General features: G+C 36.9%; 1 protein-coding gene across 3 annotated transcripts in view; it reads left to right on the top strand.

The window, feature by feature from the left end:
- Positions 1–25,518, top strand: part of LOC127938499 (kelch-like protein 29) — a 215,684-nt gene that overhangs the window by 64,981 nt on the left and 125,185 nt on the right. For all 3 annotated transcript variants that reach the window (XM_052535155.1, XM_052535154.1, XM_052535157.1), the window contains one exon: positions 15,908–16,210. In XM_052535155.1, coding sequence (XP_052391115.1) covers positions 15,938–16,210 — 273 coding nt within the window. In that variant the 5' untranslated portion in view covers positions 15,908–15,937. The remainder of the gene's footprint in view (positions 1–15,907; positions 16,211–25,518) is intronic.

Here is a 25,518-nt window from a genome sequence, read left to right as displayed (position 1 = left end):
GTAATGGGATTTTTGCCCCCTCGTGTGTTACGGCTGATCTGAGGTACTGCGGGTTTGATTCATTGCAGCCCCATGAGATTTGACATGAGATTGGGGCAGACTGTTTGCATGGATGTGGCTACACCCAATTTGTATGAGGATGTGCTCTGCTCCGCGTCGGGACTCAAGCTGCTACAGTATCTGACAAAAGTACTGCTCTGCGGCAGCATCTGTCTTTTTGGATTTCGTTGAGATATGCTGTTGCTTTTCTGCTATTTTTCCAGACATATTCCCCATCTACCTGCTCTCGGGTGTAATTGTGGACAGTTTTGGCCCGGTTGAAGTCTTCTAGGCCATTGTGTAGAAAGTGGTTTGGTTGTTTTGTCTGAAGCGGAGTTCGATTTCTTGCTAGGGCTGTGCAAAAAATCGACACACGTGCTGGAGATATACTTCTAATTACAGGAGCGGCTTTACTGGTGAGATGTGCATGAAAATCGCATTTGATTTTTTGCACAGCCCTGTTTCTTGCAGGTTTTCCCACAGTTGTTTGCGCATGTTTTTGGTTTTGTGTATAAAGAGTAGCACACAGAATGATGAAATGCAAAGATGAAACACAATTTATGGCATTGTTAGCAGTTTACTTTTGCAAATTAGGCTTTCATAGGAATCATACTGTAGTTATTTTCCTAGAGCAGTCGACATTTGACTAGTTCTGGCTTAGATCATCTGACTGACATGTGACCATTTATTTGTATTAATTTGTTTGTTGGTTGGTTGTTGTTGATGATGATTTATTATGTTATTATAGGCAATACCAGTGAATGAATGAATGAATGAATATATATTTGTGTCTAATCCATTTATTTTATATATATTTTATATATACATTATACATTATTTATTTATTTCTCTATAGCATTTATCATTATTATTGTTATTACTATTATATTGTTGTTGTTATTTATTGTTTGATGAGCCTTTAGTGGTATTTATTAAATTGTTTATGTTGTTGAAGATTATTTATTAAATGTTTACAGATATTTCAAATATTGACTGATTGATTGATTGATGAATGTGCCATTAGTGGTATTTCTGTTTGTTTGTTTATTTGGTTTGTTTATCGTCTGTCTGTCAGTCAGTCTAGATTAGAATATCTAGATTTGATATCAGTAATTTAGCACATCCATGGTTTAGTTCTTCATCAAAATTATAAGCCCAATTGTTTCCAGGTGAACTGGTTCAAATCTGTGCAAGGGTTCTCTGCCTTATCAGTGCTTGCATTGTTTTTAAGTGTATGCATTTGGCAGATGCTTTTATCCAGATGGACTTGTAGTGCATTCAAGGTTCTGTATATGTTTGATCAGTTTGTGTGTTCCCTGGGACCTGCGACCTTGGCGTTTCTAGAGCTTCTCCCTAACTTTCTTTCCCTTCCTTATCCGTGTATTACCCTCCATGGCTCTCTTTTATAACTATCACCTGGTTTCAGCCACGGGGGCTCATGTGGTGTGTGCCGTTGGTGCCCAGCTGCAGGCAGAGAGTGGGGCCTGTGGGAAAGCAGACGTGCTCCTAAAATAAAGCTCTGTTTTTCTCTCTCACCTCCCATTTACCACCGCAGAGAGCCACGGTTCACTTCATAATGCCCATCTTCCTCTGTTCATGTGTTCATTTAATTACACAGCCTTCAAAATGTACCACATAATATATCCCAGGATGCATTAGGAGCTCAGAGTGGGGCTAAATAGCCTGCATGCATTCATTCAGACGCACACACACACACTCTGACTCTCTCGCTTACTCTGTCAAGTCATATTCAAGTCTCCTATGCTCATATGACAGCAAATATTCTACCAGCTGGGCCTTTTCATACATTGAAGAGTACAGTTTTTTCTGTGTCTCTTCATTTTTTTCATCACAATGGCTGTTATTTTTTGGTACAGTGGCTTGGCTGGAGAATCTCCCAGGCAATTAATCTGAGCTTTGTCCTCCTTGCCCATACAGCACTCAAAAGCCTGTGTGCTCATAGAGATATTACGCGCTGAATGGAAGCGCGGAGCTTTTGCTGTTCGTCTGTGTGTTTGTGTGAGTGTTGGGAAAGCTACTTTGAAGCTGTCGCTAGCCGAGTAACAAGCTTGTCATTTTAAGTCAACATGAGATCAGAATACTTCTTAATGCATGGTGTTTTTGTGCATGATTCATTGGTGCATGTTATTCCAGAAAGAAAAAAATAAAAATAAAAATAATGAAACTGACTAGAAATTGCTTTTTGACTGTAAATATGTGGCTGCATTTACACATTTAATGCAACATTCTGCTACCCTAAAAAAAAAAAATATATATCTCTCTGTATATATATGCACACACAAATTGGTATAAAATTGTGGGTGTTTGCCATTGTTGTTACGTGATTTAGAGATATATATATATAATATGTGACCCTGGACCACAAAACCAGTCTTAAGTGTCAATTTTCAGCTGAATAAATAAGCTTTCCATTGATGTATGATTTATTAGAATCGGACAATATTTTCCAGAGATTGGAAAATCTGCAAAAATAAATCTAAATACTGAGAAAATCACCTTTTGAAGTTGTCCAAATTAATTCTTAGCAATATATAGCAAATATCTATGGAACATGATCTTTATTTAATATCCTAATGATTTTTGGCATAAAAAGATAATCAATCATTTTGACCCATACAATGTTATTTTGGATATTGCTAAAAATATACCTCAGCCAGTCCCATAGACTCCCCATGTTAAAATGCCTAATTTTATTGCAGAAAAAATATGTTTACAGCCTTGTACGAAGAGTAGTTTTGGTCTATATAGCTCATTTGGCCCTACATGACAACTGTGAGGGGGGGGGGGGATATTTTTGTATCTCATTGTTATTATATTTTATCATATTAAGCCATAGGGCCCTATCTTGCACCCAGCGATATTGACTTTGTACACCGACGCATGTGTCATTCCTATTTTGCACCCGCGCAAAGCGCGCTTTTCCCTCCACAGAGGCACGTCGCTAAACTAGTGAATGAACTTGCGCTCCCTGGGCGGTTCAGCGCAAAAAAGGAGGCGTGTTCCGGCGCAAACGATCCCTGGTGCTATTTTGCTGTTCCATTACACAATTGCGCCACTGACCAGAAAAAACCTAGTCTAAAGTCAGTGGCGCGTTGCGCGTTGTTCATTATGCTATTTTAAGGGCGCATGCTTGGCCATAATGTATAGCGTGCACAACGCGCATACACTTTGCTCATGTAATCTACACAGATGCAACAGTTATTTTTGCAAATCATAAATTGTTACACTAAAAAAATATTAAAACATGAGATGACGGAAATCATTGTGGTGTGACACGAAGATGTGAAAAAAAAAATAGGCATAAAACTAGCTCACAAATTATTCAGGCTAATTATTCTCCCATCCCCATACAACACAACTTCTCTGTCTTTCACTGCTCTTACAAGAACATCAGGTTCCTCGGCTGTGAACCGCTCCTGGCGTGCGCCTGGTAAATACGCCATAATAATAGCAATCCATAATGGAACTTGCGCACCTGCTTTTAAAGGGAATGTTGGATGACGCTCTGATTGGTTTATTTCACGTTACGCCCAAACCACACCTATGAATAATGAAGCTACTTCAGACCAACCCACTTTAGATTTGCGCCGGGCGCAAGAGCCATTTATCCCGCCGGGAAAATAGCAACAGCGCCGAGACCCGCCCACAAACTTACTTGCGCTTCGCGCTTTGACACTTGCGTTTCAGATCGTCAAAATAGGGCCCATAGTGTTCCTGTAACTCAAGTGGTAGAGCATTGCTTTATCAAGCTTTGGGGGTTGATTCCCCGGGAACACATGATAGGTAAAAATTTATAGCCTGAATGCACTGTAAGTCGCTTTGGATAAAAGCGTCTGCTAAATGCATAAATGTAATTTAATTTAATTTAATTTAATGTTCTGCGTAATTAAGGGAGTGGCCACTTGAGTGACAGGTGGATTGCCTCTGCTGTCACCACTGTCAGCTGCACCCACGTCCCGCCTCTTTGCCCATTTTCGATTATTCAGGAGTGACGTGCTGCCAGGATGGCGAAGGCCGGCTCTCTTCAAAAACCTACGGGTGACATCACGGACACTACGTCCATGTTTTTTTTACAGTCTATGGTTTCGACACAATATCGTCTGTTTTTATTATTATTATTATTATTATTATTCTGTTCCGCAAAAAAATAGTTCCAAACAAAGTTGGAGCAGAACATTTGTGGATCTCTGAACAACACTGCAGTGTTTAATTCTGAATGAATCAGCCGTTTTGAACGAATCATTTGAATGAATTACTTAAGCCCCTTTCACACTGCCATTCCGGCAAATACAGGGGTAAAGTGTTCCTGTAATTGTTCCCTGGTCGCTAGATTTGGCACTTTCACACTGCCAGTGATGACCCGGTATATGTGCGTGCTTTCACACACAACCCTTGAAGATCCCGTAACGACACGTGACATCAGCGCGTGACGTGTAATGCACGAGTCGACAACGCTTGGCACGTTATACTTTAACTGAAGCAAGCAAACGATCTTGGCGTGAGGAACTAACTGATCTCTGCTTCATTACAGTTTGCACATATGTTTTCGTCGCGAATGTTGATCTTCCTTCAAAACAGCCGGTAAAAGAGTCGCGCGATAACGCGCGTCATCACTTCGATACGGAATTAGATCTGGCTTTTGTTCACACAGCGCTCGTTCCGGATCGATTACCGCAATGTTACTAGGTCCTCGACCCGGGTTCGATTCGGTAATCAATTCCGGGACGTGGTTGCTTTCACACAGAAGGCGACCAGGCAATGTTACGGGAATATTGCGGGTCCGACGTGCAGTGTGAAAGGGGCTTTATTAAAATGGGGAATGGCTGCTGTGCAGGAACACTGATGATTCAACTGAATTGGTGAATGTTTTTTTTTTTTTTTTAATCCATGCATCCATGCTAAATGAGTCAGATTCTACATGCTGTTTAAAAATACCTTGTCGCTAGTGTTACTTAACCTGTTAACTGTCACTAACGTCTTTGAAGATAGACTTGAATGTGCATGTTACAAACCTAAATTTTTATAATTCATGACTGAAAACATTTTGTAACATGATTTTGATGTACCATTTACATGGTAATGCAATGTCTGATTTTAAAATGGGTTTTAAAGGATGAATTCTGAGATTTTATGTTTTCATGTGATATATAACTTCTGATGATTTCTAAAATGTGATAGAGAAAAAGGCAACGAGGAAGTCTTTTTTTTTAAACAAAGGTCAAAGCTCCTTTTGTAATGTAGATTTCTGAGGGTGCACTATTGTCATAAATTCATCTATTACTTTTCCTACATATTTTTTAACAAAAATATTTAAAAAAAAATAAATAAATTTGGGAGTCTTAGACCTTTCCAACGATATATAGTTTGTCAAGATTAGATTAGATTTGATTGTGATATAGTATAGTCAACGTAGGTGTCCCGTATACGGGACGGGGTGACAATTAACAGGTTCAAAAAATTATTATATTTAATGTAGTGCTTAGAAAGTATAGTTCACAGGTTTAGTTAGTAATTTACAGCACTGGCATTCAGTTTTACAGAGCAGTTTGTTTCCAACCAACTTACTGAAACAGACAGCCATGTCCAGTGTGATTTGACTGAATTAGCTATGAATTGACTCACGGTTCTAGTCTTTTATGCCAAACGGACATGTTACATCACATAGTTTTACGTTAGAGCACATTTACCAGATTTTTCAGGGATTTAGGCTGTCACCGGACACACATGTTCAAGATGTGTTGCTGCAGTCATTAGCTCTGTAACGTACCGCTCTGGCAGTGGGATCAAATGTAATTTGGAAATCTGAAAGTATAAGGTCTTATTTTTATGCTGCTGGATCTACCGGTTGGGCAGCTCGAGTGACCAGAGACTCTTTTGTTGTCACTCATGAAAGATTTGTCTCAATGCAGAGCAAATGTTTGCCTTGAAAGTGACAATTAAGCTATTTAGAAGAGAAGAATAATGTTTTGTTTCCCTACGACCCTCCCCCTTCTCTCAAATATCCAGATTCACGACTCAGAAATTATATTGCATGGATAAAAAAAAGCTTAACACTGGAAAAAAAAGAAGTGAATAAATAAAATAAAAATAAATAATATATAATTCATTATGATATATTGAGTTATTATAATAATTATTTAAATCACATTTTATTTTACAAAAATGATAATACATTATTAATATATAATTGAAAATAAATTAAATCTGCCTCTACTATACTGCTACTGAAACTTGTCACACATATTTGTTTATTTTCATTTATTTTCGTCTCTGTAAAGCATGCAGAAGTCTGCGTATGTGTTAGTTTTCTTTACATTGTCTCTGACTGTGTTCTGATGAGGGTGGGTGGTGATGACAGGTTCTTACCATGGGGACAGAGTTTGATCTTGTAGACTGGTGTTTGCAGATCTTTCCTTTAAATAAGTAGAATTTAAAGTTTGCATTTGCCCGTTGGAACCCGTCTGCATAATTCTAGACTTTTATTGATAATTTTGTGATTTTCTTTTTGTTTTCTCAGAAATGTTTTTACAGTCCGTCATGCTGGAATCAGATTGTATGTGTTTTTGAGGTTTTGAGGCTCTACTTTCATCAACTCTACATTTGTTTGATTTTTTATTTCTTTATTCTTGCATCTACAATGTTATTTATTTATTTATTTCAGTGAGATTTATAAATATTAATAAGAAGTGCCATTTGCAGAGATTTCAAAATGCACAACTCATTTTGTCTTGATGTGTTCCAATAACCGATGCATGCCCTTCTGCCTGAGTCCTTTGAAAACGCACAGCATTTTGCATCATAAGCAGGTAAAAAAAAAAGCACACACACAAACAGGAATTCTTGGGACGCTGATAAAGCTTTTTTGCTCAGATTTTAGTCCAAATGAAAAATTAAATGAGATCCAATGCTGACATGAACTCTGTAGAGTATTAAAACTTAGTCATAGTCCACCCTCATGTTGCTCCAAACCTTTATGATTTTCTTATTAAATTTAGATGTTTTGCAAAATGGTGATTCATACTCACTATCTCCCAAAAAGCTAAAAAGTAGTAAGTATATTCTTAAAATATTTGTCTGAGGTGGAGCAAAAAAAACATGATGGTGAGTAATTGTATTGTACAGCAAGTATGTTAAAAGGCACCAATAAATACATGTATCAATCATAAAAAAATCACACTAAACCATTCTTCAAGCAGTAACTTGAGCCACATGAGTATAGAATCAATACAGAACTGATGTGCACTCAGAGGTGTGGGTATATGCACTATTTTATGCCGTCCTCTCTCTTGGCTTATCCAATCACATTTTACAGCCGGAACTATCAGTTTTATAATGCAGTTTATTTTTCCATATAGGATAATCTCTGAAAGGCAGCTGTCCCCTGTGCCTTGGGAGGAACTGAATATCTACACGTTCAAGACTGATGCAGACTGTTTGCACATCCAGTCACTGTCAGAATTTGGTGCTTTTTCAGGCCGCTGATGCTGCTGCGTGTTAGTGTGTCTGTAAAACATCACTTTGGTTCGTTTAGTTGTTTACACACAGTGAGTAATCAATACAAAACCACGCCAGTATGGCTCACAGAGACGATACAGGTTTAAACAAGGCCCTTCTTTCTGTCTTTCACTGTTTAGAAGTAGAATGTTCCTTGACAGGAAGTCAATCAAATTTATTGCACTCCTAACGTCTCGTAATGGGGCTCTTTAAAGAGTCTGGTGTTATTTTGATTAAAATGACCCCGACGTGTCATGAATTTGAGTGTGAATCAATCCAAAGTGGATGGAAAAGCTGTGACCGTCTGTCTATTGGTGCCCTAGTTTTTTTTAGGCTGTCTGTTGATTAACAATGTAATACATTTTCTTATGCTGATGCTGATCAAGGCTGCATTTATTTGTTTTCTGTTTTATATATATTTTAAAATGTAATTTCATTCTCGGGATGCAAATCTGAATTTTCAGCATCATTACTCCAGTCTTCAGTGTCACATGAAAACTTTTCTTCTTATTATTATAAATGTCGATATTATTCATTTGTGCTGCTTAATATTTTTGTGAAAACCATGATAGTAATTCAAAATAAAATATTTTGTAACATTATAAATGTCTTTACTGTCGCTTTTGATCAGTTTAATGCATCCTTGCTGAATAACAATATTAATTTCTTAAAAATAAATAAAAAGGAAATACTGATCCCTAACTTGTAGAAACTTCTAAATTGCCTTTTATTTCCAAGATTTTACAGAAAGTGGTCTATTCACAGCTATATTCATATCTGAATACTTATGATATTTTAGACACATTCTAGTCAGGCTTTAGGACCTGTCATAACACAGAATCTGCACTGCTCAAGGTCAATAATGATATATTATTATCGTTGGACTCTGGATCACATGTTGTTCTGGTTTTATCGGATATGAGTGCTGCCTTCGATACGATAGACCATGAAATTCTTCTCAATCGTCTGGAGTGTTGGGTTGGTGTCCAGGGTATAGCTCTACAGTGGTTTGCATCATATTTAAGAGACAGGACAGTTGCTGTGAATTTGGGAGACTTCTCTTCCACATTGGCTCCTTTAGTTTGTGGTGTCCCTCAGGGGTCGATTTTGGGACCGTTGCTGTTCTCTCTTTATATGCTTCCTCTAAGGGCTATTTTTCGAAAGTATAGTATTTCATATCATTGTAATGCAGACGATCTCCAGTTTTACCTTCCTGTGAGCTTAGATAAAACCTGTTCACTGGACAAAGCACAGGAATGTTACAGTGACATTAAACTCTGGCTATCTAGCAACTTTCTCCAATTAAATGAGAGTAAAACTGAGGTTTTGATTGTAGGCTCTCCTGTCTCACCTACCTTTCCTGATCATTTAGGATCCTTATCCCTAAAGACTGAGAATCATGTAAAGAGTTTAGGGGTTATTATGGACTCATCACTTAACTTTAAGAAACAGATTGGTGCCGTTGTTAAAGGTAGCTTTTTTAATTTGAGATCAATTGCTAAAGTAAAGCATTTTTTATCCAGTAAGGATTTGGAAATTGTGGTTCACTCATTTATCACATCTAAGCTTGACTATTGTAATTCTCTATATATTGGTCTTCCCCAGACTTTGCTTGTCCGCTTACAGTTAGTGCAGAATGCAGCAGCAAGGCTGTTAATGGGGGTGAGAAAGAGAAACCACATTACTCCTGTACTGCAATCCTTACATTGGCTTCCGGTCAAATTCAGGATTGATTTTAAAATTCTCGTTTGTCTTCCCTGTCAGGCCTTGCACCCCAGTACATCAGTGATCTTATTGTTCCTTACTCTCCTTCTAGAGTCCTTAGGTCTACCGATCAACGGCTTTTAAAGGTCCCTCGTTGTAATCTAAAATCAAAAGGAGATTGTGCTTTTTCTGTAGTAGGTCCCAAACTCTGGAATAGTCTCCCATTCCATGTGAGGTCAGCTCCGTCGGTAACAACTTTTAAGTCCTATTTAAAAACGTATTTGTTTTCTTTAGCTTTTGAATAAGATATGTTTATTTTATTGTATGATTTTAATTTGATTAATTTTTTAAAGCACTTTGGGGCAGCATCTGTTGTTTAAAAAATGTGCTATATAAATTAAGTTGCTTGCTTGCTAGAAACAAACTGACCAAATTTATAATATATATTATTATATGAATACCCATATGACCTATGATGTTAAAAATAAAATAAAATAAAAAGTCTGGTTCAGTCAGTCTAAACACAAACCAGTCTTAACTTAAAAATAAAATACAATTTAAATATAATATGAAAATAAAAGCACTAAATCATCAGAAACTCCAGATTCTGAAGCCTAAAACCTGACTGCCGTTCCGTCCCGCATTTTCAATTTTCAACAGGTCATTTGAATGAAGTTGAGTAATTTACTTCAACATTGAAATAGCTTTTAATATTCTGAAAACTTTTTTTTTTTTTTTTTTTTACCTGAATCGAGGGAGCGTGATTAATTGCATTAATGAATCCCACATAATTAATGCATTAATTTGACAGCCGTAGTGTTCATAAATGATGGCAGTCAGGTGATGTTGGGCTTTATTTTGCTGTGTTTGCCCCTTCCTCCCTCCCTCTCGTTCTTTTTCTCTTTTTGTATTGTACCGCATAGTTTATTTTTCCTCTCACGCTTCAATTAAGTTGCTCCTGCTCTGTGGCCTTTCGAAGTTCTTCTAAAAATAGCCGCGCGGAGTGAATTGCAGGGCTGTCAGAGCTACAGTGTGAATGATCAGAATTGCCTACACCTCTGTTTTATAGGTGGATTTTTCTCTCTTTCTCTCTCTCCAAAGAGTACAGCTTACCTCAGCATGAGACGGGGAATTAAAGATAGTCTTTATGGGCCGCCCCTGGCTGTTTCTGTACCGACAGGCTCTGAGATTATTTAAAATTCACTCACGGCGCCTTGTGTTGTCCTGGCTTAGCTGGCAGTAGTGAATCACCAGCGTTTGCATGTGTATGTGTGTGAGTGTGTATCAGTAAATCTTTTGCTGGATTTTTTTAATGTGTACCTATTGTTTGGGTGTGTGTACCTGTGCTCTGCTGCGCTTGGGTAGTGTGAGTCTGTTGAAGAACACCTCCGGCTCATATCATGTCAGGATTTTGGCTTTGAAGGGAGCGGTTTCAAGGGTTTCTTTTCCTAAAAAACTATAGTGCTCTGTGCTTCCCTTTCACAATCCTCCAGCATCTGAGAAAGAGAAAGAGAGAGACAGAGGAAAAAAAGCATCAGATGACAGGAGCAGCACTAACAGAGCCGGAGTGTCAAGCGTTGAGGTTCGGCCCATCTGTCTGTCTGTCTGTCTGTCTGTCTCACTCTCTTTGCCTGTTTCACTGTCTTACTCTCTCGTGCCGCTTTCAGTCTTTCAGTGCCTGTCTCACTCTTATATTATCTCTATCACCCTGTCTGACTCTCGTGTCTGTCTCACTTTCTCTTTCTCAGTCTTGCTCTTACTGTATTTAGCATGGGAATCTTTTTTTTTTTTCAATTACACTTACGTTACCATATATATATATATATATATATATACACACAGTACAGACTAAAAGTTTGGACACACCTTCTCATTCAAAGAGTTTTCTTTATTTTCATGACTATGAAAATTGTAGTCACACTGAAGGCATCAAAACTATGAATTAACACATGTGGAATTATATATGGAATTATATACATGACAAAAAAGTGTGAAACAACTGAAAATATGTCATATTGTAGGTTCTTCAAAGTAGCCACCTTTTGCTTTGATTACTGCTTTGCACACTCTTGGCATTCTCTTGATGAGCTTCAAGAGGTAGTCTCCTGAAATGGTCTTCCAACAGTCTTGAAGGAGTTCTCCGAGAGATACTTAGCACTTGTTGACCCTTTTGCCTTCTGTCTGCGGTCCAGCTCACCCCTAAACCATCTGGATTGGGTTCAGGTCCGGTGACTGTGGAGGCCAGGTCATCTGGCGCAGCACCCCATCACTCTCTTTCTTGCTCAAATAGCCCTTGATGCCTTCAGTGTGACATAGTCATGAAAATAAAGAAAACTCTTTGAATGAGAAGGTGTGTCCAAACTTTTGGTCTGTACTGTATGTATATGTATTTATATATTTATATGTATGGTTATTTGTTCATCTGTTCATTCAGAAATCAGGTTACACAAATTATACTGTTCGTGCTTGATTCACATAAAATAACTGGCTCATTAAAATCATCTTGTTCTTTAATTCTTGCTCTTTGCACTGGTTACACTTAGGGGTGTGCACGAATAGTCGAATATTCAAATATTCTATCTGCAGTAATTACTCAAAATAAAAACACTATTCGAATTTTGCTGAAATGTTGCCTGTTAAATCCTGAGCATGCAAACTTTGTCAAGTGAAACTGAGTTATCACTAAAGTGAGGGATCATGCAATACAAACAACGGAACTTCATAACCAGTAGAATGAAGAAAATCATTGGCACATCACTGTATTCACTACTGCAGGTTGAACTAGAGTTGTTCTGGAATCAGTTGTTTTTCTTTTGTTGTGCTGTACTGTATATGTTTGGTTCTTTAAAAAGAACAGAGTCCTTAGAGTCATTTATTTAAGAATCAGTTGTATTGGATTTGTTGGCCTGTATGTGTTTGAGTCACTAAAAAGAACTGACTCACTAGAGTCATTAGTTCGGGAATCAGTTGTTCAGACATTTTTTTGGGGGGCTGTATGAGATTGATTCACTAAAAGAATGGACCCATTAGAGTACTTAGTTTGGGAATCATCTGTATTGCACTGCTTGTGCTGTTTGTGTTTGATTCACTTACAAGAACTGACTCACTAGAGTCATTTGTTCAGGAATCTGTTGTATTGCATTGATTGTACTGTATGTTTTTAATTCACAAAAAAGAAATGACTCATTAAAGAATCAGACTACATATGTATATGTTTCAAAGAAATAACTAATGTATGTTTTTGATTCACTAAAAATAAATGACTCATTGGTCATTAATTCAAGAATCAGACTACATATGTATATGTTTCAAAGAAATAACTAATGATAAATGTTTTTGATTCATTCAAATGAAGCGACTCTATTAGTTTGGGAATCGGTTGAATTGCACTGATGTTTTTCATTTGCTGAAAGAACCTACTTGATCTGACTCCACTGATCATGCTGTGTGTTATGTGTTTCTTACTGCCCTGTCTCACTCTCTTGTTGCCTGTTTCACACTTCCTGTCCAGTATCTATACTCACTGTCTCACTTTCTCTCATCATCCTTTTCATCCCTCTTTCTTTGATATGATCTTGATTTGTTGGCCAGTACCTCAACTTATGTGGGTTTTATTTTGGGTTAATTAGTCCCATTGCTGCTCTACTATTTTATGTAGTACATTTTATTTTACAATTTTACACAAATATATAGCACTATGCTGTAAAATCCCAAAAAATACTTTTTGCCTTCATTCCTAATCAGCATTAATCATCTTCAGTAAGCAATATCACAACTGAAATGTCTTTTAAAAATGTCTTCACTTCTCTCTTATATTGACTGGGTTTCATTTGCCCTCATCTACATGTGTTTACATGTGTTTAAATATTTACTTAGCCCAGCAGATTACATTTCATGAATAAAAGAGATCCAGGAAGATAAACTAGGCAAAAGTGTAAAATGGCTAAATTGGCGAAGATAACGGTCTCCATCAGCTATGCTCTTCACCTCAGATATGACATCTCAGCTCCCAACATTTACAGTGATTCAAAGCTAAAGCTAATAGTCATTTCTCTGTTCAGTTTTTCAGTGCATTGCATGTAGAATATATATGGTCCATGTTTGTCTAATGTGAATCTGAAGCATCAGAGGCATCTACACTATATAAATGTGCCAATCTGTTACAAGCCATGAATAATTAATGTGCTGCTTTTAACGTGCAATGCAATTATGGTGTCATTAGCGGGCACTTTACTCTCTGCTTCTGTGTGTGTGATTTAGTTAAGTGTGATTACAAGGGATGGATTGAAGATTTGATTTGTTGTTGAAATGCAGTCACGCAGGCCTTCTCTCTGTCACCAGACTAGAGCAAGTTATTCTGTCAAAATGCTTTATCTGCAGTGTCTTACATCTGTTGAATCATGGGAAATATGCAGACATGACCTAACACGAAGAATAGAGTGCCATTACAACTAAAGCAAATTAAGTGACTAGCGAATTTGTAGTGGGCATCTTTCACTCTTTCTCTTTAGTTTGTAATTTGAGTTCCACATTCTTTGGTGCAAGAAATGACAGTGAGACATTAAAACATTAAAATATTTTTTTTTTATAAGTTATTACATTATTTACATTTAACATTTACAAAATGCTATATAGTAAAAAAAAAAAAAAAAATGTTAAAATAAATCGCAATACATTTTCAGATTTATAAATATTTATACATTTTTATGCATTTTTTATTTGTGTGTGTGTGTGTGCTAAATTGAAATAACATTTGTAATTGAAATAATATTTGTACACATTTTATAATATATTAAACATTTTTATTGTGTGTGTGTGTGTGTGTGTGTGTGTGTTTGTTCACGTGTTATATATAATAAAAATCTAAACATCTTTATATATTTTGATTTCATACAGATTCATGTCTGTGGGAAAATAAGTTTTAATTTTAATATGTAGTCACATGTAAAAAAAAAAGAAGGATTGGAAAGAAATCTGTACTTTTCAACCCATTTATTTCATGAGATTTGTTTTGTTAATAATTCTTTTTAAGCAATGTTTATTAATTTTTTTACGATCTATAAGAATGAGCTAATATTAAAGGAAGCCTGTGTATGTCATGATTATTTCTAGCACATACTGTTTACTCTTTTTGGTCGAAAGCTACACTTGTGAACAGCAGCTGTAGTAAACCTCATTCCACACTTCTGTCTTGTTTAGCTGACTCCAATATAAAACCGCTAGCCAAAGCGCAATAAATCCTGAATTTGTTGCAGAACGGCCAAAAGTGCCTTATTTTACTAACAGCTTAATCCGTTCCCACACATACAAAGAGAGAAACTAATAACGCTACTCCCAACCTCAGGTCTCCAGAGTTATTACATCTGGATGTCAGTGGAGGATGATGACAAGATAAAGAAGCCACTGCAAATAACAGAAAATGAGGTTAGCACAGGCGCTAACGCAGTGCTAAAGCCAAACCGCTGCTTTGTTTTTTTTTTTCTTGTAGCGTGTCCTGCACCGCTATCAGCAGTAAAGCTCAGTAAAACTGCTGATTAGATTAGTTCAAATCACGAGGGCTTGCAGCCGTACAATTTTGGTCATTAGGAAAACTCTGGATAGTTGGACGGATCTGTTAGCCATCTGGAAGAGTGCAAGTTTTCCTGTAAACTTTTTTCTTGATGGTCTTGTAAATAAACACCCGTCGTCTAATTTTTCCTCTTATAAAAGCTGGCAGAGGCTGGATTATAATAAGTAGATGGGCTATTTATCATGTTTGTGAAGACACAAAGAAGCCATGTGCATTTCTCAAACATTTTGTATGCGAATGCATTGATTTATCAAAGGCTCACATGTGCTATTGTTACACCGGGGAATACTTTTTAAAATAGAAATGATGCTCCTACTGAGTGATGGTCATAATTTGTGTACATAATAGTTTGAAATATTTAACAAATATTGAAATGGTTTGTCAGGTCATTATTTGTTAGTTTATTTAAAGTCATTTAATGTTTTATGTAATTATTATTATTATTTTTAATTTAATTCACATAAATTTATTTTATTTAGATAATTTTAGATTATTAGTTATATTTCATTTATGTAAGTATTTATTTGTTTTTTTTTGTTTAATTCTAACTGATTTTATATATTTAAATACATTATATATAAATTATACATGTGTGTATATTAGGGTTTAATTTATTTTTATTATTTTTATTTGATTTCTGATTTTTTTTTTTTTTTTTTTGGGTTATTCAATTTTGAATAATTTAATGTAATTATATTTATTTTATTAAATGATGTATTTGTTTGTTTTTTTATTTTGTTTTGAATAAATGCAATTTATTTATTTATTTTATTTTTGGAAGCATTTAAAATACAAGAGCACTTCTTTGGTCAGTCTAAGAATTGGGAGTCTCCAAAAGACCTAAGCATGTTTTTCGGTGTTAAAAGCTTGCATGTTATTTTTTACACTCAGCTGAAGCGATGCCAGTCTAAAATTCATACTTTCTACTGTCTGGGTGATATTGAGATGTCTGCAGCGAGTTTTGTTGTGTTGCACGTCAAACCTGCCAAGAAGCTCAATTTGTTTGGTGCATTCTATTTCTATCTGTGCTTTGACAGGGTATAATCAATACTATCGCTCTCTTTGTGCTCTCTCTTGCAGACAGCGCTACATATCCTCTAAGAGGAAGTGATGTCACGACACCATCACCGCTTTGAGAGAGACTATCGAGGCCCCTGGGACCGTCGCGAGCGAGCCGGTGGCCTTCACAATGGCGTTGGCCACAGCACCTGCTCCTCAGGACCGCCTGTGGCCAACGGCAACAACCGTCCAGGACTCCTCCCCCTCCCGGTCATCCCGTCTCTTCTTCCCACCCCAGTGACCATCGCTGTGACGTCGGCCAGCAACGACCTCGCCGCCAAGCGCTCGGGAGCCTCGGCATCCGCCACGGCACCTGTTGTGAAGGTACAAGCTGTGAACGAGGGGGCGAAAACTGCATCCCAATCACTCGCATTTCCATTCTGCTCCCACTGCCAGATTGCTTCATTTAGTCCTGCTCTTCTTCTCCTCGCTAATTTTCTCTTTCATTATGCAAATGAGAAACTCTGAGCAATGGGCCGAATTAAGCCCGAGCCCGTGGCTCTGTCAAGTCTGTTGTGGGCAAGAAATAAAAGGCGTCAGCTTGCTATTTGAGCCGAGATGAATGCCATTCTGGAGAATTAGTTCAAGGGACGAGAAAAGCATGAACTGTTGTTTCACTCTTCATGCCGTTTAATCAGATTAGCTTCCGTTTCACTTAGATTTCATGCGTAGCGACAGTTTAGTAGCTACTTGCCATGCAGCATATGCAGCCCACGCTCATATGAGGCGATGATTGACATGACCTTTGTTCGAGACCCACAAAACATACATATTTTGAAGGTAGTGTTCACTTGAGGTCTCTTTAATGGCTAATAGGAGGTGTTTGCCGTGGTGTATGTTAGTATAGTGACTTGCCTGAGGTGTGTGGAGTTGTTTTCAGAGTAATTACTCTTGGTTTTTATCAGTCGAGTCTCCCAGCAGAAGGGCTTGCCAGCTTTTCTCTACCTTGCTTGAAGCCCACTTCAGGGAGCAATCGGCCTCAAAACCTTGGCATCTCCAACTACAGCTACTGTCATCTCACATTGGCATTTTCTGTTTAAACTTTTCCGCTTGAGTGAACTCGGTGGGACTTCTGTGGCCGGAAAGCTTTGTGAGTATCAAACCAAATGCTTTAGCATTATGCAGATTGTATTAACACTAACCCTGCGGGCGAACGCCAGGATGCAGACCGCAGAGTTCTGCTTTGACTTTGACTTTGACGTGTCTCTCTGATGTGTGTTTTAGTATACAGGGAAAAAACTAATTTATAATCTAAAAAAAATAGTATTTTGTACTGCACTACAATTTACTACACCTTTAAAAATGATTTCTCAAAGCTGAAAATAAAGATTTTTGGAGTTTAAAATACTACAATTAAATGCTATTTGCAATTCCTTTGTAATTATTTGTGAAATTTACTAGCAAGCGTTTCAAAGTACAGTAAATCATACACCATTTCCCCCCTGTGCACTGTATACATTTTTAGATTATTCCGTTCGTTTCTCTGGCTCTTAAACAGTGAGGTTTTTTAAAATAAATGATTCTTGAATCAATTAATCTACAGTATTTGACCACATTGAACAGTTCTGGACAGAGGTTGCATTTACGCTAAATACAACAAAATATTGTTAGAAAAAAGTTGAAAAAAGCAGTGTTTAAATGAAAACGAAACCATTCGAATCAATGAATCATTACTTGTTGAACTCTATATGGAGACATACAAAGCATTTCAGTCATGTGTTCAATACATTTAGCCATTTCTTTGTAATTATTTGTGAAATTTGTGTTTCAGAGTAAATAATTTAGAAACCACAGCTAAAAAAGGTTTAGAAAAATTGTGAAAATACATATCATAATTGTGGCTTCATTGTGACTACATCATGACAAAGTCCTAACTTTAAAAATAACTAGTGTCAAATAATGTCATAACATTTAAGGCCACGTGTCCACCAAAGTGTTTTTAGCCATCTGGAAATGCCCAGCTGTGAGTGCTTGAGGGCGCAGCGTTTGAGTCGCTGTGGTTGCTAAGCTATGAAACGGAATATTCGCTAAAGTAATATGGTTTGACACATTGCGAATGAAATGTTTTTCCAATAATTATTTTTCATAACAATAATATAATGGCCCTGCAATTCCATCTGGTAAAGACATAAATACTCAGAGACAAGCAATGGTAAATTCTTCTTCATTGTTGTTCTGTCGTAGTACAAGCAGGGTGTGACGGCTTTTCAGTATTAGTCCCGCCCCTCCTCCATTGTGATTGGTCAGCTGACTAAAAAGTGACAGTGATGATATTCTTCAACTCCCTGCACTCAGCGTAAAAAAGATGCTCAGCGCTCAGCACGCTCCTGGCATTTTAAAAAGCACGGCGCACCTATGAAAACAATTGAAAAGGTTTGCTAGCCTTGGGAAAAAATGCGGCCTAAGAGTATACATTCCTGCAGCTACAGCTAGAGCTTTAGCAATAGAGCTGTTATTCAGGTTCATGCAACCAATTGCATATTTTGAGTTCAGAATGGAATTTTTATAATAAAACACATGTTGTTTATACAACTTCAAACTACATATACATGTATATAATATTTTATTCAGCAAAGATGCATTAAATGTATACAAAAAAGCATTAAAGACATTTAGTTCATTTCTTATTTTAAAACAATGCTGTTCTTTTGAACTTTCTATTCATCAAATAATACTGAAAAAAATGCATCACAATTTCATGCATTTTAAAATGCATTATAATAGGAAACGGTGTTTTTATATACTTATATTATTTCACAATGTTACTATTTTTACTGTATTTTTGGTCAAATAAATGTAGCCTTGTTGAGTTTTTAAAAAGTAGTGTATGTGGAAAAATGCTTTCACAACATTGTTGTGTTAGTTGTTGTGCATGTTGCAGTCTTCAAAACTGTCTTCAACTTCTGTTTTCCATGGGAAAAAATAGCAGCAAACGGGTTTGGAATGACATGAGAGTGAGCAAATAATGATAGAACTTCTCTTTTATGTTAGCAGCATTGCTACTTTTAGTTAGTTAGTTTCCAGCACTGGAGGGAATTTGTTTACCTCAGCTTTCTTTAATTATTGCCTGAAGGAAACTCATCAGAACACGGTGGAGTCTTGAGGGACCGACACTTTCTCTGTCATCTGTCATCAAAGTCCCCATGTTGTTGTGCCCACGGTCCAGCTCCTAGATGCTATTCAGATAAATATAAAAGCAAAAGCGCAGAAAGACATGAGAAGGATTTATCTAACGCCTTTCGTCTTTCCTTGGTAATGACATGGATGTCTAATAAGGCAAATTGTGTGTGTGTGTGTGTGTGTGTGGGTAAAGACTCTGAATGCTGCACATTTATCTGGAAATGTGTTTTTCTAGTTTTGACCTTGACCGGTATGAAGCATGTGATAGAGTTTGTGTGGCTGATTTACAGTATAATGTTTGTGAGTCTGTTTTTGTGTGCAAGACAGATCAGCATCTAATTAGCGAGATGGAGAGGGACCCTCGCGTCGGCTCACACGTCTTTTTGTGACAAACTCTACACAATGAACAATAAATAACGCAGCTACTGTAAGTGTACTGTAAGAGGCCCATCTGCCTGAGCTGTCTGTCATGACTAACGACACTTCAGAACCAACAAACGACTCTTAATTGAACTAGAGGTGTGGCAGCTTATTTACTCACCGCCTCTTGTAATTCATTTTGTTTGTAATGCCTTTGTTTGTTTATTTATTTATTCCCCTGAGCATAACCACAAATCCACAGTTGCTGACAGAGGCATTTTTTCATCATTCCAGGAGTGCTTGAGAAAGTTTATCATAGTCTGTTTAGAGCAGTTGGGGCCGGGGCCCATAAGGAAGCCTCAGCAAACTTGTAGGAGGCAAGATGACTTGAAATGAATATTTTCTATCCCTCAGGGAACTGTAAATTGATCACACGATTTGAGGCACAGAACTTGGACTAGCAAAGAAACGCATGCTAAACGATTTCTGTGTGGGTTTCACTAACAAAGCATCTTTTAAAATATTTTGTAACATGTATATGCTGTCACTTTTGATTTGTCACTTTTTTTAAGTGTTAATAAAAAATAATACAAAATCTTGCTAAATATTCATTTAGAAATACAGCAAAGCGATTTATGCTAAGCAGGCATTAGCATGAAAAATGCTAATTATAACAAATATAGAGTTCACGTTATGATTCACTACCTAATGTATGATACAGAATTGACTGGACGAGACCACACATACACACAAGACTTCATATGATCTGTATCACTGCATGTTGAAAATCTGAAATACTATCATCTGATAGCTGGATGGATCAAATTGCACGCTCTCTCTCAGCTATGCTACATTTAAAGACACATTATTATGAGATTACTTAACAAGAGACCAACCATCACACACAGCTGGAGTGTGTTTCCTGACCCATTATCAGTTAAATGCCTGAATCCCGGGTTAACCTGGGTCACCTCATAGTGCTCGTCAGATTGATAGTGCTTTCTGTTGACTAAAGCGGTTTCATTCTCTTGTGGTGCATGACACACATGTAGCCGTTTGTGCTGATTCCATTTGTTTACAGAGCAGCGTTGTTGAATTCTTGATTCTGATTGGATGATGGGTTTTGAGGTTGTTGATTAATTTCATATTTTTTGTGACAGGTTTGTTGATGTCATTGCAGTTCATCACTCCAAGTTTTTTTTTTTTTGAGTGGCTTTAGGCTGTTTTGAGGATGATTCTTGATCAGTGTTGTCAGTAAGCGTGAAAAAGTGAATGATGTTTTAAGATAAACAAGATGTGCTAATAGACATGTGCATTTGATAACCATAGCTTAAGTGGAATCATTGATTCTTGATTTCTTGAAATGCAATGGTCCACCCTTAGTTGTTCCTTACAAAACCTGTTTGTGCATATCTGACATTCATACGCAAGACCCAAGAACTTAGGTAACAGGTCATGATCCAATTGATTATTTTAGTTTCCATGCCATTTCTTTCTCTTAACAGAAGCACATGATTGGATTTAACCAGAGGTCATGTTATTATGAACTTTTCAGAAATTATTCAAAAAAATTCTGTGGAATGTGCAGCTGTGTGTGTGTGGAAGGGAAAATGCTCATGGCCCTGATTTAAAATGTTTATCTCTTTCTTCGAGGGATATCAGTCTCGTTTTCTCATTTATGATCAAATGTCTTCCTCTTTGTGTCATTAAATATTGGCTCCTCAGATAAGCCTGGCGAAGCAATTAACCATAAAGAACAGTGACTTCATTTACAAAACACTAATGACAGAGATTTATAGACTATTTGGATAAACTAAATTCAAAAAAAACTTTTCAAAAACTACACTATGTTGCTTTTGCAAGCTCTGGCATTTCCTTCAGGAAATGCAAATGTAGTTGTTTTGTAGTAGCATTTTGGAAAAGCACTTTTACAGTACATTGGCCTGTGCCAAATCCAATTGGCTGTAACCGCTCCCAGCATGTTTCTATGGATTTAAAAACAAATTCAATTTTTGCCATTTTAATGCTTTCTAATAGTTTTGCGCCTGTTTATCTGCGGATTCGTTTGAAGGCTAGATCTCATAGCTGAATAAACATGCATTTTTCACAACATAAGTGAGGGAAAATTTTAACAGAAGGATGTGAGGGGCAATTCATATCAATGTGAGTGCCAAACTTCAAGGCTTTAGTTCTCCCTCACACATTTCAAGGGTGTTGTGTACTACAGTTTGCATATTCAGAGAGAGAGAAAGCAGACCAGCTGCAAGTGTGAAGCAGAAAATGAATGAATGATGGAAACAAAGTGTCTCTGAGCCAAGGGCGGCTCAGCGGGGAGACGTGAACTTTGGTTGACTTGCAACCTTTACTGTAAAGTTGCACAGAAGTGTTGTCATTGAGATGATTTCATTGCGAGAAAATGCACTAGAGAAGATTTCTTTATGATCCCTCAGAATTACACATAAACTGCCAAATAATTAATGCTAATTCCCAGCATGAGGTTTCATTGAGGAATCACTCCAATGAAAATTGGAGCTTAAAGTTCAACCAAAAATGAAAGTCAGTTGTAATTCCCTCTTTCTGTGTTGCTCTCTAATAGTTGCTGTTTCCATGCAATCATAATAAATGGGGAATGAAGCTTTAAAGTGACTTGTATAAGAAATGACTTGCAGTGCTTTGGAGACATAAAATTTTATTGTATGAGGAATAGACCAAAAATAAAAGAGTTATCAATTGAAAATTGCATTTAAAACAGAAGAAGTGATGTCCAATTTGTGAATGCATCGTTCTTTAGAGTTGGATCTTTTTGGATTTAGTTGTATTACGATTGATTTAATATCTTAACCGATTTGAATCATCGATTTGATTTTCTACCGGCTCTGGGTTTATCGTTACATCAGTGTAACTCAATGATGCAGTCATGGTGATTAAAAGCACTTGAGGTGAAGATTTCCAGTGAATACCGCTGTAAATTTTTCTCAAAGAAAACTTCTAAAGACTTCAGATATAGTTGTATGGATTATTTTAAAGAGTTTTTTTGATCATTTCTGTTCTTTAAGCTTGATAGCCAGTTTAATTTGGGAGGTGTCTCCTCAATGGATGAGGCTCTTGGCCAATTCATGGCTGAATTCGTGCTCACCAATAAGGCAATTAATAACAAGCAGCTACCCTTCATTACCTCGACGTGTTGAAGGTCAAAAAAACACACGGTCTCTGCGGTCTTCTGCCAACTTCATTTGCGTTCCAGTAAACACATTCAGCAAGAAGCAAACGAGAGAGCAGAGATTCATGGTGTCTTTGCCCGTTCTAGGATTATACATCACAGGTTTCAGATTTAGTTAATTTCCTCTTGATATTTACCGCTCGTTTATTTCTCTCAGGGGAGCGAGGAGAAAAAATGACAACATGACAGTGTCATTTGAAGTCCCCAGTGCTGTCATCTATCACTTTAAATCTTGAAGAGGAAGATGAAGATGAAATATTAATGGTTTTTAGTGTTCTGGCCTTGAATACTCGAATACTTCTATTCATATGTTGATTATAAAGAAGCAGAACACATTTTTGAGGGTCAAAATTTGGGCCCTCGGTATTGATCTTGTCATCTTTTTCCTCCATGTTTTTAAAGTTTTTCAAATGTGAGACATGAATGAAGGTGATTTTTTTTTGCTGGATAAAGTCACATTTTAATAGGATTTTCCAAACAAGCCATTTTTGTGCAGACAAAATACAGCCAGTTTAGTCTCATAAAATGTAATTTGACACAAGTTGAGTGTTGTAGAGAATACATTTGCATTTGCTCATTTGGCAGACGCTTTTATCCAAAGCGACTTACAATTGAGGAATCAGTGTTAATTTTGACAGCAAATATTGATTTAGTGTCAGTCATATTTTAGTTATCTAAATGGTTTTAGTTTTAGTCTAGTTTTACTGTACTTTGCCTAAAGTCATAAGATGTTAGTAAGTTAAAATCTACAGTGTAATGCATGTATTAAGCATTTCTCAAAAATTTCCAAAAACATTATATCGGTTTGACATTAAGGTTTTATCATGCAATATAGACACAGATTGAACTGCTGTGACACACAACATGCCTTCATATTAAAATGAAATAAAGAAACAAGAACATGGTCCTCCTTTCAGTGAAATACCAGTGGTTATATAATATGTAGAATTACCTACCATTCTTCATTTTTCAAGCAGACATATTTATTTACTTAAATTTTGATCAATCCTTATTAGCGCTTCTAAAGTCATTCAGTCAAGAGCAGTGAGTGCTTTTCTCTCTTTCAAGTAAATTAGACTGCTGCCCTTTAAAACCAAATACTTCTTACTGATATACATCAGATATTCTACCAACTGTTCACCTAAGATATAACCGATTGTGTTTACCTGATTACTCATCAAAATAAATGGGTAATTCAAAATAATTTGGTGTGTATTTCTCTGTTCATACGATGTGAAAGAGAACTGAATTCAGTACACTTTGGCTGTGTTCCCTCAGAAAACCAGACCGAATTGAGTTCTCCTTTGCATTGTCATTCTTTTCAAATGTATCCACATGTCTGCTCTTCTCTTACTCCCAGATATTGACATTTTTAACGGTTTATGAGACGTGAAGTGAGTGTATTCTAGCTGGATAGATCAATAGCTCATGTTGTAGATCAAATGTTCGCATCTGACCTTCCAACCACGCAGGAGATTCGTTCTGGATGGTTCACTTCCCAAATCGTCCCTCCCTAACATTTTCATCTCGTTTTTATTTATTGGCGAAAATGTCAATAGATTTTTGTCATAGTCTTTGTCATTCAAAATGAGTTTTTATCTAGTTATCATCTCATTTTCATCATAATTTTTTTTTTTTTTGACAATTATTCGTCAATAAAATTAACACTTAGGTATACAACAAATGATTTATCATAAGATGGGAATAAACACGGAAAAGTGCTCATTATACAAGGATTCAGTCTTCATTGAAAATAGTAAAAAGTTATGTTGGTAATTCCACCAAGAGAGAAAGGTGAAAGAAAACATCCTTGAGAGTGATTTTGTGCCGGTCCTTTACCGACCGCAGGCTTCTGGAGGGGATGTAGATACATAGGAGAGAGCGCAGCTAGCCGTGGCTGTCCTTTAGGCAAGCACCAATGTCTTGTAGAGAGAAGGGAAGCCGTGTGACATGGGCTCTCTGGGGCTCACTGAAAACAAGATGTGCTGCTGCATTCTGAATCATTTGCAGAGGTCTGATTGCACGTGTTGGAAGTCCAGCCAGAAGAGCTCTGCAATAGTCCAACCTAGAAATGACAAGAGCCTGGACGAGAAGCTGTGTTGTAAGCTATGCTAGGAAGTTATTGGTGCTTTATGAAAGACCGGTTCACCCTGGTTTTTCCTTTCCATATTCTGTTTTGCTAATTATGCATGATCCATGTCTGTGTTTTCTTCATTTAAAAGGAAATCCTTCCCTGAATGAATCCTATTTCATGTTGTCTTCTTACAGAAGTTTTAGAACAGCTTGCTGCAGTTGTACTCTTGAAGCTAATGCTAATGTTAACTCAAAACTGTGTGTGTGCATTAGTCTGATAGTGTTATATCTTGAGTGTCTTGGATCTTTTATTGATGAGGCGTTCCTGTTTTGACGATGTTTAATTACATGTCTGCATTCGTATCTTTACAGAAAACCAACTTGAAGATCTTCAAAGCGTTTTTTTTCTTTGTCAGAGTTGAATTGAGGAAAGAGGCTATTGTTCCTGAGACAATGGGAATTTCATGTCTTGAGGTCAAAATATGATTGAAAGGAAAAGAGGCTTTGTCAGTTGTACTTAACATTCTTCATTTAACATGTACTGTGAAGATAAAGCGGATAAATCGAACATTGAGGCCAGTTTTACAGTTTCATGCTGGATATTTTCCAGACAAGTACTGTCTGCAGAAAACATTAGTTTTAGTGCACTGAATAAGCACACATCTTTGGAGGGTTTTGGTGGGAATGTTTGGAGGACTCATCACATAGCATTCCTCAGTAGTCCTTGGGAGACACAGTGCTGTAAATGTACTGTACAGAAATTCCAAATCAGTTATTTTCCCCATGCCATCTACTGTCTTAAACGTGAATTACGGGATCTGACTGTGTCTTGTGGCTTTGGATCCATGCGATGTCTTTC

The sequence above is a fragment of the Carassius gibelio genome, chromosome A20 (assembly GCF_023724105.1).
Source record: "Carassius gibelio isolate Cgi1373 ecotype wild population from Czech Republic chromosome A20, carGib1.2-hapl.c, whole genome shotgun sequence".
Taxonomy (NCBI): domain Eukaryota; kingdom Metazoa; phylum Chordata; class Actinopteri; order Cypriniformes; family Cyprinidae; genus Carassius; species Carassius gibelio.
This window is presented reverse-complemented; position numbering and strand designations above follow the sequence as displayed.